This window comes from Cryptotermes secundus, unplaced genomic scaffold (assembly GCF_002891405.2).
Source record: "Cryptotermes secundus unplaced genomic scaffold, Csec_1.0 scaffold124, whole genome shotgun sequence".
Lineage (NCBI taxonomy): Eukaryota > Metazoa > Arthropoda > Insecta > Blattodea > Kalotermitidae > Cryptotermes > Cryptotermes secundus.
Genome location: NW_019735462.1, coordinates 933,309 through 950,601, shown reverse-complemented (window position 1 = coordinate 950,601; position 17,293 = coordinate 933,309). Strand labels below are relative to the sequence as shown.

General features: G+C 40.1%; 1 protein-coding gene across 2 annotated transcripts in view; it reads right to left on the bottom strand.

Annotated features, from left to right (window-relative positions):
- LOC111869288 (serine-rich adhesin for platelets) overlaps nt 1-17,293 on the bottom strand; it is a 37,179-nt gene that overhangs the window by 5,406 nt on the left and 14,480 nt on the right. For both annotated transcript variants that reach the window (XR_002843644.2, XM_023860686.2), the window contains exons 3-9: nt 12,705-12,836; nt 10,681-10,997; nt 9,104-9,275; nt 5,729-8,052; nt 4,689-4,769; nt 3,366-3,485; nt 360-577 (exon numbers count right to left, since the gene is read on the bottom strand). Coding sequence is in view for 1 of the 2 variants with exons in the window: in XM_023860686.2 (XP_023716454.1) it covers nt 360-577; nt 3,366-3,485; nt 4,689-4,769; nt 5,729-8,052; nt 9,104-9,275; nt 10,681-10,997; nt 12,705-12,836 (3,364 nt within the window). In the remaining variant the exon portion in view is untranslated. The remainder of the gene's footprint in view (nt 1-359; nt 578-3,365; nt 3,486-4,688; nt 4,770-5,728; nt 8,053-9,103; nt 9,276-10,680; nt 10,998-12,704; nt 12,837-17,293) is intronic.

Genomic DNA, 17,293 nt, shown 5'->3' with positions numbered 1-17,293 from the left:
TCAAGTCTGCGCTGAAAGGGACCAGGTTCGAGTCCGTGGATGCAGTGAAAGCAAAAGCGACGCAACTCTTGAAGAGCATAACACAAGATGACCTGCAGCACTGCTTCCAACAGTGGAAAATTCGCATGGAGCGGTGTAGGGATCGGGGAGGGGACTACATTGAAGGGGATAACATTTCGACTGTCTGATTTTTTTTTAATAAAGGGTTAGAGCATGAATCCGGTTTCTTTATTGCCACACCTTGTAGTTCCACAGAAAGCATTCCCTTTGTAAAACAAAGATTTAGTATTCTCACGTCAGAGCACCAGTCACTACTCCTTTGCCAGCATATATCATGATGGTTTGGAGCATCAATTTACCATTATCTCCTGATGGGGACGATGATTCTGGCTCAACTGATACAGTAGTCACTGCACTTTCCTCCAAATCTTGCTCTTCTGTGCTAATGCTGCTTGATGCACTCATGAGAAACACGCACTTCAGAATGTGTCGAAGATCGCCTGCAAAGTTTGTCTGCAACTGGTCGGCCACACCCGCAATGCACACAAATAAGCGATGAACCAAATCCTCACTCGACCTGTAGAAAAGAAGTTAACATAGTGTGAACTGCAGTACCCTACCTCCCCAGCGGCACGTAGCGGTAATGTAGCGCTCGCGTAATAGGCGAGTCATCACCCCGCCACTCTCCCCGTGGTGACGTCACGAGCGGAGCCGAAGGTAGCCAAGCCCCCGCAACCTGGTAGCTATGCAACACGAGTCGACAGCGGTGACGTAACAGGATGACGTGGCACTCATTACGCAACAGGCAAGCACTACGGCTATATAAGTGAGCTGCACAGCAGCTGCGAGTCAGTTGGAACGTGGCCATCGCCGAAGACAGTTCCGAGTTGTAATGTGGACAGTCGCCGAGTTGAGTTGTAAAGTAACAGTCGCCTAGTCAGTTGTAATGTGACAGTCGCCGAGTGTGTTATCAACAGTTCTCCAGTCAGCCGACTACAGTTGAGTATAGCAGCCGTCGCGGAAAGAAGAACCAGACGTGTGTGTAATTGTGCAATTGGGAGTGTGTGATACAGTGATACGTGGCTCCCCTACTGTAAACGTGTAGACTACTGAAGACAGAGTGAGCTGATTTGCGCATAGGGTTATAAAGTGTGAAACCCCGCAACAGTGGTAACAGAGTAATGCAATTAGGGTTATAAAGTGTGAAACCCCGCAACTGTGTGATAAGTAATTGTAGCCGTTACTTGTAGATTGTTCAATAAACCAATTAACGATCTCTACGGCATATTCGATCTCGAAACACGTTACAATATGTACAGAACCTAATGGATTGTAGGTTATTTAACACTGCCATAACAAGTGCAGTGGTTATCCAGTGTCAAATGGTATGAAAGGTTGATAACATTCAATAAAAGGGAGTGGACAGGTCCCATTACAACATTCTACCCTGGCATTCCTCTGGAAGGGCCGAGGAAAATAAATATTGTAACATGTTTCGTTACTGAATACGCCGTAGAGATCGTTAATTGGTTTATTGAACAATCTACAAATATCGGCTACAATTAATTATCACAATGTTACGGGTTTCCACAGTTTACAAACCCTACAACAAAATCTCTTAACACTATCTTCCAGAGTCTTCACGTATTAATAGCGCGGGAGCTATACAAGTCTCGCTGAATTACACACTCCAAATATAATTGGTTATCACAAACTATCACTGATTCTCGCACACATGTCTGTAGCTCGTAACTTGCGAACTGAGAACTCGTTGATAACACACCGACTCTCGCTTGCTGCTCAGCCAGCTTTTATTCCGTTCGCTGTTGCTAGGGTCGCCCGCCACGTTACTACTGTGACGTGGCGTATAGCCTAGCAACGCTGTTACCACTTGGTGATGTCACCGCTGTTGACTCACATTGCATAGCTACCAGGTTGCGGGGACTCGGCTAACTTCGGCTCCACTTGGCTCAATTCGGCTCCGCTCATGACGTCACCGCGGGGAGAGTGGCGGGGTGATGACTCGCCTATTACGCGAGCGCTACGTTACCGCCACGTGCCGCTGGGGAGGTAGGGGTCCTCGGTTGCGCAACATGTCACAATATGAAATCTCAGTATGGATGTGGGATCTGAGACTCTCAGTGAAGGGATTAGGAATATGGAGAAAAGGGATCAACATAAAAACACTTATCCATCACGATACAGCTTCTAATCCTACGTGTCAATTTTGAAGACATTTATAATGAAATATCACTATATCATATTTTATACTAACATAGGCCTAATTTATATATAAATTAGTTCATGTTTTATCAGCACCCAGTCAAAACACCATACACATATACATAAAAATTCTTTAGTTTTAAGTAAAGTCAAAATTGTTCCTGTGCTTAATTAAACATGATGCCTTGTAGACTTATGGGCGAGATGAGATATAGTTCCATTCTTTTCCTAACCTTCGGCACTAGATGTAAGTGAGTGACCAGCCCCATGACCCAGCTGCTTTAATCTCCATGGAAAGAGCCACCGGTACAAACTGGGTGGGTCTTGGGCCTGTCTGGATGCAGTAGCAGAGAGAAAAGCCTCTATCCCACTACGAATCAAACCTCATTTCTCCTGTCATCCAGTCCAGCCATTATACTGACCAAGGTAGCCTGGATCCCTTCATTTTTAATTCCTTTATCATTGATTTCATTATCACAGCAGGAAATTTTGAGAACATATGCAACATTTTTACTTTCGCATATCATCTAGAAATTTTGAAGGATTTATACATTTCAAGCTTCCCTGAATATAAGAAAGTTGGTTTCGGAATGTTGTCTGCCTGTATGAACATATGCCCCATTTGTGCTTCAAAGGACAGAGTTTATTCATATTCATAACTGAAAGGTGTTGGTGCCCAGGAAATATGAACATTCCATCTCCAAAAATGAGGGGCCTTCTTCAAGTAGCTGCCAAAAAAACGAAACTGTGATTTTCTCAAAAACTTCAATAATTTATGCACACCATATCTCCTGCCTCCAAAAAAAAAATGCACAGAAAGCATCTTCAGGAAAATAACGGTAGGTGCACTTAAGAGTCCCAAATGTGAAGTGTTCATTTTGTTAAATATGGCTGCATTGGTCAAATGGATTTCATTGTTTTCCTGTATTAAGTAACCAACAACGGTCTACTGAACAAAAATAAATTGTTTCCAACGTAATGTAGTGAAAGTCAATTGTTTACAAAAAAGTGTGCAATGTGGTTTTTTTAGGGTTTGTAGAACACATAAAAAAGAGGCGGCACTGTAATACAAAAAAAACCTATATTTTATCAATTCGTAACATTCTCCTTGCTGAGAACATTCCAGGTACATACACACACACCTGAATTTTGCACGGGCTTCATTTCGATTAGCAATCTCAGCTGCCTGCATTGCCAATGCAATTTCCTCATCATCCTGGCATTCTGAATTGAAAGATGATGTATCACTGCTCATACTGCAACTGGAACAAGATGCCAAAATGTAAATTACTCTGAGATAAGTGCAAGCTGTCACCATTAAACTAGAAACCTCTGCAGAGGTAAATTAAAAATCTGGGGACTAACCTCAATGGACTTACATTGTTGTTAGTGATGTTTCCAGTTATAATCCATCTAATTCTCCTTACGTAGCATACACTAGTTAATAGTAAATTTCTGTGCTGGGTGCACCTGTGGGGTAGATTATCCCACCTGATGGTAGAATTATAGCCAACATAGAGGACCTACTGTTAAGGACAAATTCACAAAGCGGCCCGGTATTCCTCATGTTCGTAAACGTTTTCTTTTGGCAGAGGTAAAAGAAGGGAAAGACACATGAAAAAATCTCACAGGATCCAGATAGCTGAAATGGATTTTATGTATATGTGAATCCTAAAAATGGGGGTGGAGGGGGGGCAGCTTCCTTCATCTGTAACCAGCCTAGTGTCACACCAGAAATGAAGCCTTATAGAGGATGTGATAATGTGCTGCCTGGTCAGGGCTACCCCACATCTCAGGAGGCTGTGACTGATGAATATGGAGCTATTAACCTGCTCCAATGCCACTTCTTTTGCTATGAATCCCACAGGAAGTCACCTAAGACTGAACCTGCAGCTGTGATCAGGTGACATTTAACTTCCTGAGATACGGCACAGCTGGCAACACCTGCATCAATTACATTAACCACTTGACGACTTTTTAAATGGTAGCATGCCTGCCCCTACAGCCACGTTTAAATGACAGTCATTTTTACATCTTCTTTGATGTACATCAACAGAGAACATGCATTCTTTGGCAAAACCTTAGAAGTACACAAGGCTGCACCTGTTGATGACAATATAACATGCTGGAGCAATCTTAGTGTGAATTTCAGAAGATCCTGGAGTAACAGTAAAGCTGTTTGATCAGAGCAGCCAACCATGTCATGGTGATGACAATCCACAATGGGTCAAAAAACTAGTACATAAACTGATGTTTAGATTTCTGTTAAAATATTCACAACTGATCTGGATATGGTTTTGGTAGGGAAATCCATCTGCAAATGGTTAGTTGGAAGACTGAGTTAGGGGTCATATTAAATTGGATCTTTAAGGAAACAGAGTGTGAAGATGTGAACTGGATTAAATTCACTGAAGATCATATCGAAATGGCAGGAAGATTTACATTTGGATATTACGTATCCTTACCTGTCAGAACTTACTGTGACTGAGCTCTGGCAACTGGAACTTGTGGAAGAAAAGCTGCTTGCCAGTGGCACATCGAGACTCCTAATGGAATGAACACTCACTTTTTATAAGAGGTATAAAATGCTAACATTCATGTTTTATAAAAACATACAAAAGGATGGGTAAAGTTTGGAACAGCTACAAACAATAACAGTTCTTGTTTGCAATTATTAATTTCAGTCACATGTTGCAACAAAGACATACATGAATTCTTTTTTCTGCCTACACTTACAGAAGATGCAGTTAATTTATTAGTATATCAAAACAAGCCCACTGGAAAGAAAAACAATATTACTTTTATTACAGATGGCTGTTAATGCAGCAGAACAGTGTTCGTCAACACACATTTATTCGCAGACCAGATAGCTCAGTTGATACAGTGGCTATAGGCTGGGGTTTGATTTCAACAGGGATAAGAAATTTTTCTCTATTTCACAGCCTCCACACCAGCTCTGGAGCTTCCTATCCCATGGTTACCAGGGGCTTGTTTGGAGTGCTCTGGCTGAGGTGTGAAGCTGATCACTAATTTCTATCCAGTCCTGAGGTGAAGAATGGTAAAGCTATATCTCTTCATGGTGTGGTGCTTAATTAAGTAGACAGCCAACTTTATCTTCACATATCTGCTATATACACATCTGTATGAAGTATGCTGTGAAACTACACAAGTCAGTTTAAAAGTGACTAGTAGATTTTAATCGAGTCTCCAAAGCATATACATTAAAATACAATATATAATGAAACCTGAATTACTGTTTTGTGTGTGTGTGTGTGTGTGTGTGTGTTGGGGGGAGCAGTGTCTTTGATCATTTAACTGACGAATAACATTCAGATACTGACTTGGGATCACTGAAACTAAACACTGAGTAACAGAAAAGCTTATACTGAAGAACGTTACACAGGAGTTCCACTGTACTAGGTAGCACAACACAGAGTAGCACATAAAATTATTTGAACAATATCTGAACTAGATAAACTAATATAACAAAAATCAAGATGCTCACCTTCCATTCTGACTAGGAACTATTGCTAATGTTGAACCACCTGCTTCATAATTTGTGTCACTTGGAGTGGAGAAGGAAGATGCTACATTTCTTGAGGAATTGGTGTGAAGAAAAACTTTTCTGCTTCCCCTGACTCTCCCATTTTCAGCTATTTTTTGTTCCAAATGACTAGTTATTTGTGCCGAGCATCCTAAGCTTGAGCTCAGAACTTCATTCTGTTGTTTCACCATAAGATGCTTCCAGCTATCTGCACAGTTCAGACGAAAATCTGACATTTGACTCTGAGCTCCCTCGGCATTGTTGCTGCTGCACAAACTACACTGCCCATCCCCATTTTCCACACCAAACCACTTTCCCCCTTCACTTTTCCCTTGGTCTTCTTCCGTCTTCACCACAATACGAGGCAAACTTTTGTTTTGCTTATGGTCCCCACATGACATAACAGTGTCCTTATATGACCCATTCAACTGGAGGGCTGCTTCAGGTACATCATTACAGTGACTGAATGTCCTCTCAAAAATCTCACCTCCATTAGCATCAACATTATTTTCTTCGAAATCCTGAGGTACATCAGCATTATACAATGTCACATGACTTACGTTAACTTCACTGTAACTGAGGTCATCTGCGTTATGAGATAAAAGAACACTCGTCTGTCTACCGTTCCATAAGCTACTGGTATCCTGACTAAAATCTGCAGTGGTGGTTCTGTCACACATAACTCTTTCATTCTTGTTTGCACCACAAGATGTAAGATTTGTCAATCCTTCACCTCTATCACTTAAAACTTTAAAAGTTTCAACATCAGATGACATTAGAGTCTGTCTGTCAAGATCTTCTGCTTCTACAGATAACAGGCAATCATTACAAGTCAAAACATTCTCACCACTGTCACCTAATGCATTATCACAGATACCATTATTATGTGTTCTAACTACAGTCGTATTACACCTGTCCACTTCAGTATTTTGACATGACCCACCACCTGTTTTCACACAATTCCTACTACAAGAATCAGCACAATAATGCAACTCATTTAGGCACCTGCTGAAGTTATCGGATGTTGCAAGTCTATCACTCAGAGTACAGCTGCACGGAATTGTTTCGACTTGCCATTGCTGTTGAGGATTGTCAGAAATATCACAGCAAGTCTGAGTACTAATATGAGATGTAGACGAATTATCAGTTGGTTTCATCCCACTTGATACCAAGGCAGGAGCCGAGGCTGCATCAGGTGATCTGTCAGAAAAACTCCCAGTATCACTACAACTCACAACAGTGCCAACTCCAGAATCTAAAGGCGATTGGATACTTGAATCTTCTTCAGCATTGTGTGACACATCACAAACAGGAGAGATATTAGGGGTACTGAGTAGTAAAGTGGACAGAGTCGCTGTGGCAACTGACAAGGCTTCACGGGAATCACCATCAGGAAGGGATTCTCCAGCACCAGGAGATAAATCAGGCATTCTAGGACTAGTAAGTCTTTCCATAGATGCAAGCATAGACTCATGGCCCACTTGGTTGGCAAGAAGGAACCCGGATGCACTGGGTGTGGGAATTTTAATTGTATCTGAATACGGCAAGAGACTGCAGGACTCGGAATACTCGGACTCACTTGTATTGGCTGTAAGTCTTGGTGATTCAAATGCTTGCGCCTGGAAGTCAAGATGGGAAGCAAAAGAAGATGAGGAAGATAATGATGCTGACTGCTGGTCTGTGCTTATATGTTCTCCAAACACTAAACTCTCTCTCAAGCCAATATGATTACACTCTGTTGGGATATCTTCTGGTAATGAAACTGAAGTTTTACTGTCACTTTCAACAGAACTTATGTTCTCTTCTGCCTCATTATACATACCAGTTACAACAGTTTCACATTCTGAAGTTTCACCTATATACTCTGTTTCATCTTCACTTTCTTCAGTGCTCTCCCATGATGGAACTACTTCACTGTCAACCACATTCATTTCATCCTCAGTTCTGGGTATGTCTGAAATATTTTCATTCACTGCACTGTTAAACAAATCCTGAGTTTCTGTGTTTCTTGAAGATGTACTAGCATAAAAGTCTGTAACAAACTGCTTACAGCTTGGATAATCAATGTAAAAGCGTGTAACAAAGTCATCTAGATCAAACACCGTGGGATAGGATGGAGCTCCAGGAGTTGTTCCAATCAATTCGGCAGCTTCATGGATTTCAACTGATTGGCCAGAGGAGCGAAAGTCACCAGGTTCTTCTGACGAGCACATAAGTTTTTCCAGAGTAAACAGTTCCTTGCTATTCAAGGTCCACAATAATTCACGTATCTTATGCAGTAATGTCTGAAAATAAAAGAAACATAAGGACAAAAATCTGAAAAATTATGCAAGAAAAGTTTCGGTACTTACGTACTGATGAGTGGCCCAAGTAATTTTAGAATTTACAGCCATATTAGTAAATGCATAGCTGATCTGTATCATGGCTGCAGTTCCTGGTGCAAGTTCATTCATAAGGCCACTTGTATATAAAGTGAGAGCTAACTATTTTCAAACCGACTGCTAACAGAATATATACCTTCTTTCTGCAAGTCTTCGTGGAGCACTACCAAAGAACTTGATGACTGATATATACCTTCATTAGATGCTTGTTCTTGCACTTGCGTTTACTTGGCAGAGTTCATCTTTGAAAGAAAATAAACCGACTGCCTCACCTTCAATTCTTAGCAAATCCCTCTCATTGGTTACTTCCAGAGGAATTCACAATGTGAGATAACTATTATGTCAGACTGACAGTTGTGGACTTATTGAAGTAAAAATACAAATGAACTATGTATCCACAACACAGAGGACAACACAACAGTAAATGTCTTAAATCACTAGACACAACTGTCACCAAGTACATACCAAAGTTTTAAATATTGACATATTTAATGGCTACATCTGATAAATTACTTATTATTACTCTCATGAACAAAGTTATCCTGAGTTGTGACATTATACAGTCTTGCAGATGGATACCAATGCTTTGGAGGAACCCGCTGCCTTAATTTTCTGAGTCAAGTGCAAACCCAAATGTTGTATTTCATCAAAATAGGCTGCGCCATAGCTCAGGCAGATAGTCGCTGGCTTCCCACCATGGTGACTCAGATTCAAGCACAGGTCTGGTCGGGTGGGATTTGCGGTGAACAAAATGGTGCTGGGGAAGGTTTTCTCCGAGTACTTCAGTTTCCCCTGCCAATCTTCATTCCACGAACTGCTCCATAATCACCATCATCTATCATCCTGGGTTGGTATAATAGGCCAGTAGAGGCTGCAGTACCAAGTGGACTCAGTCTCGCTATTTCATCAAAATAAGAAATTAGTTACATGAGTACCTAAAAAAATTAATACTGACCCTGAAGGGGCGGAACATTTCAGACATATCAGCGGGGGTTCTGTCTAGGCACAGTGGACCATCAGGGAAAATGAGAAGCCCACTAACGATGGCAAGACGTGGAATTGTAAACATAAGAGCTGGATCATAGTCATCTACCATCTCTTGTGTCAGAAGCTTCATTTTTAAAGCCCTGTAAACAAATGTGTAAACACAATGAATGAATTAATTTTAATAACAAACCCTACAAACAGTGTAATTTATAACTTACATGAATGAAATCAGTATACAAAACCCAAAAATAATCCACATCACAGACACATACATGCTTCTAACAATTAACCATTACTGGTTCAAAATTAATATCATTATGTGTGTCTATATGTGTTTCAGTAGTCAAAATTAATGTAGTAAAAATTTCTGGTAAAAGTTCTGATTCACGATTTGTTTGATTCAAAATGATATCTGTTGAGAGAGTATGAAAGATTTCAATTGACAAACATGATGTGCTCATGAACACATTTCAGAAAGTTTGTATGAGAACAGACAGATGCCAGGAGACAATGTCAAGTTGAAATATCATTATAACTGAATTTGGAAAGTTGCTTCAACATTTGGCCCAGCACAATGAAATGCAGTGTCAAGTCAAACTTGACATCAACACAATCAGTCAGCAAGTGAAATTACACACATGGAAATAGGGTGTAGACTAAATGCATTGCAAACCTTCTTACATGCAGTCACTAATGTAATGAGTAATTCATCTGACGATGATGCCCGTGAAAAGTATCAAAATAAAATGTGCTCATGCAATAATAAATACAAAATGTGTATAAACAATTAGGAATTTATGAATAAACAAAAATTTAACATACACACCAACAAACATATTGTCATATGTTTATGGTCGTGACCAACAACAGGGTCTGGATGGGATGATTGGATGTATTGATGCCTTCTTTTACACTCTCTCTTTATCATGATCAATTATAACAGCTCACAATAAATGACTCCCTAAAATTTGCTCCATTCTGGACTATGACTGTCTTCTCTTCGAGTGTTTCTTCTACTGTGACTGACTTCATTCAGGTTTACGACTGAATTAGTGTTTGGTTCTCCCTTCTACTGCAACTGCTCCGGTTCTCATCTGGATGGCCACTTATATAGCATTGGAGATGTTTGTTGCATGCTTGTATCCATGGACATGTCTGTTGATTTCACAGCAATGATCTGGTTTCTAAGAATCTACAACTTCCATTCCTGTATCCATGGACACATCTGTATAACACCCTGGGATGGTTTGTGTCCAAGAATCATATTTCTGTGGAAATGTGTTTGCCAACCTTCTCCTAGAAATGGGCCTACATGCCACAACATAATTAATACACTAAAGATCTACATTCAATCACAGCAGACAGTATTTCATACTTCTGTGACTCATGAACCAGAGAAATTATGACAGAAGGTAACAAAGAGAAACACATTCTACAACAGAATATTACAAAACTGGGTGCAACCTACAGGTTGATCACATATGATACAAAGGAAAATATGAAATATAGAGACCCACTGGAAAAGATAATTTGTAATTGCTGTACCTCTGGAGTGTCTCTGAGAACAAGACAACAACTAATTGCTGCAATTCATATTCCTTGGTTGACTTCACAGGCACCATTGCACTCACATAGCACAGTTCAAATTCTGCAAAGAGGCGATCAAAAATCTTCAGTGCCTCCTGCAGTCTTTCTCCAAACGCTTCATTCATGCCATTAATGTTGCTGGTGTTTCCACGGAGACACTGCTCGCGAAGTAGGTTGCGGACATTCTCCAGAGCCTTCGTTAATGCCTTTGCCAGTGGTCGCATTGCTGAACTTTCACCCTCACGGTTCATGATGCTAGAACCGGCAGCCAAACACTAGAAACAGAATCATGCGATTAACAAGAATAAACAATATTATGATACCTGAACACCATTCAAACTTCATAATCTCATCTTAGAGATGAAGGCAACTCTGGATAACTAAGACATTTTTCAACTAGTCAACTAACTCAATAAGAAAGAATCCTTCTCAATAAGCAAGTAACTGTTCAACCAGCCAAGAGATTCCTAGTGTTTTATGGAATCCAGAGGTTCATTACAATATTCCCATGAGGCTACCACCAGTCCAGATCCTGAGCCAGTTGCATCCAGACCATACACTCCTATTCTATTTCTTTAAGATCTATTATTATATTATATTATCCTCCCACCTACACTTTTCTCCTAAGGGGTCTCTTTCCTTCAGGTTTTCCCACTAAAACTTTAAATATGTTTTCCTTCTTCTCCATGTACACCACTATGTTTTTAAAGCATAAAACTCAACTAAACTAAACTCTGTGGCTTTAATACACAAACGAACTATACCGACCGAGCGACCGCCGCTTGTCGGCGAAGTTAGTGCCAACTTTAGTGGAGAGAAGGTGTCTTGTGGTCAGCGCAATGAATCCCCACAGCCATTAATCTCGGCTTTCTAGACCAGAGCCGCTATTTCCTTGAAATAGCTCCATTATTCTCATGAGGCTGAGTGGACCCCATTCCAGACCCACTACTTCTCAGAAAATCTGATGGTGCCAGGAATCTAACCCAGGACCTCTGGATCTGTAGCTAGGAACTCTAACCACTAGACCACAGAGGCAAGCATATGTAATCAACCTGAGTGACAATGATAATTATAAATGCTGAACATCTTTCTCTAGTATAAATACAACAGTGCAATCAAGTGCTGATGGCATTATAAGTACAGCACTAGAAAATGAAATATGAGAATGCTATTAACTCACTAGGATTTGGTAGTAATTCACTACTTCAGTCAGATTTTCATAACCACAAAAGTTAAGGTTAGGCCACATTCTTTAGTTGTTTCAATATTACACTCTAACAGTAAAGTCATTAACTTGCTGGGGGGGGGGGACCAAAAGGGAGAAAACAACAAAAAAGGGCAGTAACTGATAATCAAATTAAAGAACATATGGTGCATTTTAAATATTTAGGATATGCTAGTGGCTGTGAATGTAATAATTCAAAAGAATTAAGAATCAACAAATAAATAATAAAGGATTTACTAAAATTACCCTTAAATAAAAAAGAAATACTGGTTTCGGGCAAAAATGGATGGGATATTTGAGGTTTTCATGACAGTCACTATAAAGATTACCGTCTTCAGTACAAGCCTTTAGGAGGAACCTGCTGCTTCTATCTCAACCTCAGAGATAGAGGCATCAGATTCCTTTGGAACATCAGTAACAATCTACAAGGCTACAAGTTATAACATCTCAAAAGAAAGTAATCTTAAACAAATTGACAAAATGCCTGAAAGGGCATGGAAATTAAATGCACAGGACAAAAACTCTGAATAAATCTGGAACAGACAATAAATACTGTCTAGTCCATGAACTGTGGATGTGATAAGAATATCTGGTTCCCCATCTAGGCCTCTGTATGTATGGACCCTGGTCAATTATTTAAGCATCAAAATTTCTACATATAAAAGTTTCTTTTGAAAGTTGTCCTCTTATCCACTTTAATGAAGTTTTGCTTAAACTGTGACAATGTTACATTTAATGCAATGGTTGAAGGACTCACTTCAGCACCGAACCACAGTTGCCCAGCCAAGTTTTCCTGCATTACGTCATCTGGAAACTTGACACGGAAGTCTCTGTTTGCTCTCTCTGCAGGAATAACAACGTCCATAATGCGATTGCAGATTGTTAAAACCTGCAAACCAAAGTTTGAAACACTGTTATTATTTAAAGCCTTTTTACAGTGGTGTGACACACTTACTTACTACTTACTTACTCATGGAGCTGAGCCCTTCTTGAGGGGGTGCCAATTCTGCAGCTACTCAAGAATTTCCCAGTATTTTACGGAACCCAAAGGTTCATTACCGTGTTCACAGGAGCCCTCCACTGGTCCCTATCCTGAGCCAGATCTATCCAATCCATACCATCCCATCCTCTCTCTCTAAGATCCATTCTAATATTGTTCACCCACTTATGTCTTGGTTGTCCCTGTGGTCTCTTTCTTTCCAGCTTTCCAACAAATATCCTATACGCATTCCTCGTCTCCCCCATTTGTGCTACATGACCTGCCCACCTCATCCTCCTTGACTTCATCATTCTAATTATACTTGGAGAAGAGTACAAGTTATGAAGCTCCTCATTATGCAGTTTTCTCCAACTTCCTGTCACTTCATCCCTCTTCGGTCCAAATATTTTCCTTAACACACTGTTCTCAAACACCCTCAGTCCATGCTCCTCCCTTAATGTCAGAGACCAAGTTTCACACCCATACAGAACCAGAGGCAAAATTATAGTTTTGTATATTCTAATTTTTGTTTTTGGACAGCACACGAGAAGACAAAAGGTTCTGGACTGAATGGTAGCAAGCATTACACGAGTTCAATCTCCTCTTAATTTCCTCCTGAATCAGGTTTCGATCTGTTATCGTTGTTCCCAAATATCTGAACTGTGCCACATTTTCAAAACATCTCTTTCCTATCTTTATGTCATAATTTTGCCCTGCACTTTGGCGACGAGACAGTAACATACACTTAGTTTTCTCTGTGTTTACTTCTATACCAACCTCTTTACTTGCGTCAATTAAAGTTTGTGTGTTTTTCTTTATGGTATCTACATCATGACCCAGCAGATTCACATCATTGGCATAGACTAACAGCTGATGTGTCCCATTTAATTTCAGTCCCACCTGGTTTCCCTTGACCTTCCTAATTGCATATTTTAGGGCAAAGTTGAAAAGGAGTGGCAATAAAGCATCTCCTTGTTTTAGATCATTCTGGATAGGAAATTTATCAGACAAATGTTTACCTACATGGACTTTACTATACGTTTTGTTTAAACACGTTTTAATCAACCTAACTAGTTTCATGGGTATCCCAAACTCTATTAGAATGTCGTACAATACTTCACTCCTAACTGAATCATAGGCTTTCTTGAAGTCTATGAATAGCTGATGTACTGTCCCATCGAACTCCCATTTTTTTCTCCAATATCTGACGAATGCAAAAGATCTGATCTGTAGTTGATCTGTTATGTCGAAACCCACACTGATGATCCCCAATAATTTCATCTACATATGGACTTACCCCCTTGTTGGTGTCTCCACCTTATCGTGGGGAGGGAGTTTGAGTATGCCAAGGACCCTGAGGGCTATATCAGCGGTAGCATAGCTACTGGCAGGGCCTCCCTTGCTGGACAGGTCAAAGGGCAGGCATCAGACGAAGAGAGACACCAAAAACCAAAAACTGATGTCGGCAGCAGCGACATGAAGCACAGAGCAAATGATGCTCGAGATGGTTCAAGTTCGTATAGCAACAGGCGTAACCAGAGTGGTTTGAACGGCTGTTGTACTGCGATGTGGAAAGCAAATGGAAAAACTACCACATTATCACTTTTCCTGGATACTCTCTTTCCAAAAACAGAGATACCATGTATACGAGATGTTTCCTCTGGAGACAAAAGAAACCAGAGGGGGGTATAGAAGTGATCAGAAGATGTAAGAAGATGCTGGATAACCTTGGGGACAGAAGAGGATATTTTTATTTGAAGGAGAAAGCTTGAGATTGCATTAAGTGGAGGAACTGTTTTGGAAGAGACTGTGGACCTGTCTTCTGACAGATTACTGATGAATGAATGGACTTAACCTTGAAAGAAGAATAATGGACAAAATTTTATATGAAGTTGATAGCAGTGATATCTCCTGATAATTACTACAGTCAGTTTTAGCACCCTACTTGTGAACTGGTACAATAACAGACTCCTTCCAATGATCTGGCAATTTTCGTTATGCTGAATAGAATTAGCTTATGGATCTCAGAACGTAATATTTCACCTCATGCCGGAATTTTATCACTACCTGGAGATTTATACCGTTTCAATTTTGCAATAGCACTTTCAACCTCAACAGGGCTGGGATCAGGTACTAACAGCTCAGCTGTGTGCATTTCTGTCTGCCTAACATCACTGACCCTATGTACATTCAATAACTGAGAGAAGTAGTTCCTCCACCTATTCAAAAAGTTGTGGGAATCTGCAAGATCATCACCATTCTCATCTTTCACTAAGTTACTGCTAGGCTGCTAACCCCTCTTAAAATCATTTATTCCTCTCTAGAGATCTCTAATGTTCTTGTTCTTACTGTTCATTGCAAGCTCATCAATTTTGTCTTTCAGATATTCCCTCTTTTTATTCCTGAAATGCCTGCTGGCTTCACGTCTTATATTTTTCAGATTATCCTCATTTATTTCACTTGGATCTTGTAACCATTGTAATTTGGCTTGTTTTCTTTGGTCTAATATTTTTGAATATCCTTCATCAAACCATGGCTTATGCTTCTTCAGCTCATAATAATCTAGACTCTCCTTGGCAGAAATTTTGATATTTTCTCTAATAGTTTCCCAAGCTTTATTAACATCCACCTCAGTGTCCAAGTTTTCCAAAGCTGCGAACCTATTTGAGATTTCAACACAATACTGCTCTTAACCCTCTACCTCATTTAATTTCTTGAGATTGAACCTCTCCATATGAACTCTGTGTGTAGTTTGTTTGCTCACTGCCAGTCTTCCCCTAACCTTTGCCACCACCAGTTAGTGATCAGTATCACAATCTGCTGCCCTAAATGATCGGACATCAAGTATACCTGAGTGACGTCTCCTGTCTATCAAAATATGGTCTATTTGATTGTGTATCTTCCCATCAGATGTCCAAGTAAATTTATGGATGTTACGATGTGGGAACATTGTACTTTTGACAGTAAGATTTTTTAATATGGCAAAGTTTACTACTCTAACTCCATTATCATTACTAATTTCATGCAAACTCTCATTCCCAATTGGTGGTTTGAAAATGTCTTCCCTCCATACTTTGGCATTGAAATTTCCTAACAAAATTTTCTTAGGGTACTTCGGGAATTTATCTAATACATGTTCTAGTTCTTCATAGAATCTATCCTTTATGTCATCAATTTTATCTTCTGTTGGGGCGTGAACATTCATAACAATGATATCACAGCAGCGACCTTTTAGTATTATATATGATATCCTATCACTAACGAACTCTACCCTCTTAACTGCTGATACGATTCTCTTATGTACAAAAAAAACCTGTACCTAATTCATGATTTTCATTCCCCTTTCCACAGAAAAATGTATATTCGCCTGCTGGTGCGATGCCACCTCCGTTCCATCTGACCTCCTGTAATCCCGCTAAATCTAACTTATATTTTAAGATTTCTTCTGCCACTGCCCTGAGCGAACTTGCCCTATACAAACTGCAAACATTCCAAGAGCCAACTCTCATATCCATTTTCTTTAGCTTAGGTCGTTTATCCAAGGAATCCGTCCAGGTCCAAGGCTTTGTGTTCATTTTCGTAACATAATAATTTTTTACAGCGAGGAGTTGTTAGCCCCACGCCCAACCTCCAAGCTGGAGGGCCACCCCTTGTCGGCTGTCCGTGACTGCTTACTCAATATATTCGCAGCTTCCCTCCAAAACTGGAGGGCATCTCCTGCTTAAAAATATTATTTTGCACATTGTCCATTATCCAAATTTATTAAAATCACTGTTTCAGAAATTGGTTCTATTTCTATATTCTCGTGAATAGGATATGAAAGACAGTCTATTCCACTGAACCCCTTGGCAAAGCTACTCTCAAACCATGGGCCATGATCACCTGAACATGGAAAGTGAATCTGTTTCCAAAATGTGTCAGCTTAATAAACTTTGATTATGAAAAAACTACAGAGTAACAGTTTAACACTGTTAATATCTCCCTAGGACAGTGGTTCTTAAACTGTGGGGCGCGACCCCCGGGGGGGGGGGCGAAGGGCTTGAAAGGGGGGCGCAGCATACTTTCCTACAGATAAAAATTAAAACTGCCCTAAATCAATTAGAAAAGTAACAAAAGATAGAAATACATATAGAAAAACTTTTGATTAGTACAGGCTTTAATTATCATGAATTTCAAAATAACTAATAATTATTCCCTTTACCGGCAATTATAAAACGCGTATGCCAGAGACAGCGTTGATAGTTCGGCAGCCGCATCCTCTGAAATCCTCTGAAGTCTAGACTTTTTAAAATGCTGTGTGAGGAAATGGGTGCCAAACACTGCTCTGTTGTTTTTTTAGTGATGCTCGATGGCTTTCAAGAGGCAAG